The 226-nt window shown below is 61.5% G+C and overlaps 1 protein-coding gene across 1 annotated transcript in view; it reads right to left on the bottom strand.

Moving 5' to 3' along the window:
• Positions 1–161, bottom strand: part of RWDD4 (RWD domain containing 4) — a 7152-nt gene extending 6991 nt beyond the window's left edge. The window contains exon 1 of the mRNA XM_009876774.1: positions 81–161. Within this exon, the coding sequence (XP_009875076.1) occupies positions 81–161 (81 nt within the window). The remainder of the gene's footprint in view (positions 1–80) is intronic.
• Between the last annotated feature and the right edge of the window lie 65 nt (positions 162–226).

Genomic DNA, 226 nt, shown 5'->3' with positions numbered 1-226 from the left:
GTACAGCTACAGGACAGCAGAGCCGCTTCAAGGCGAATCCTGCGGCTGCAGCGATGCCCGGACCTTCCCCTTGGCCTTACCCTGTACTGGAAGGAAACGGGGCTCAGCTCCCTGAAGCAAACATCTCCCTCGTAGATGGAGCGCAGCGCCTCCAGCTCCATCTGCGGCAGAGACCAGAGAAGGGAGTTACCGATGGCAACCCGGACACCAAGCTCGCACCCGACAG

Source organism: Apaloderma vittatum, unplaced genomic scaffold (assembly GCF_000703405.1).
Source record: "Apaloderma vittatum isolate BGI_N311 unplaced genomic scaffold, ASM70340v1 scaffold12579, whole genome shotgun sequence".
Lineage (NCBI taxonomy): Eukaryota > Metazoa > Chordata > Aves > Trogoniformes > Trogonidae > Apaloderma > Apaloderma vittatum.
Note: the sequence above shows the minus strand (reverse complement) of the source record. Positions and strands in the feature narration are given on the sequence as shown.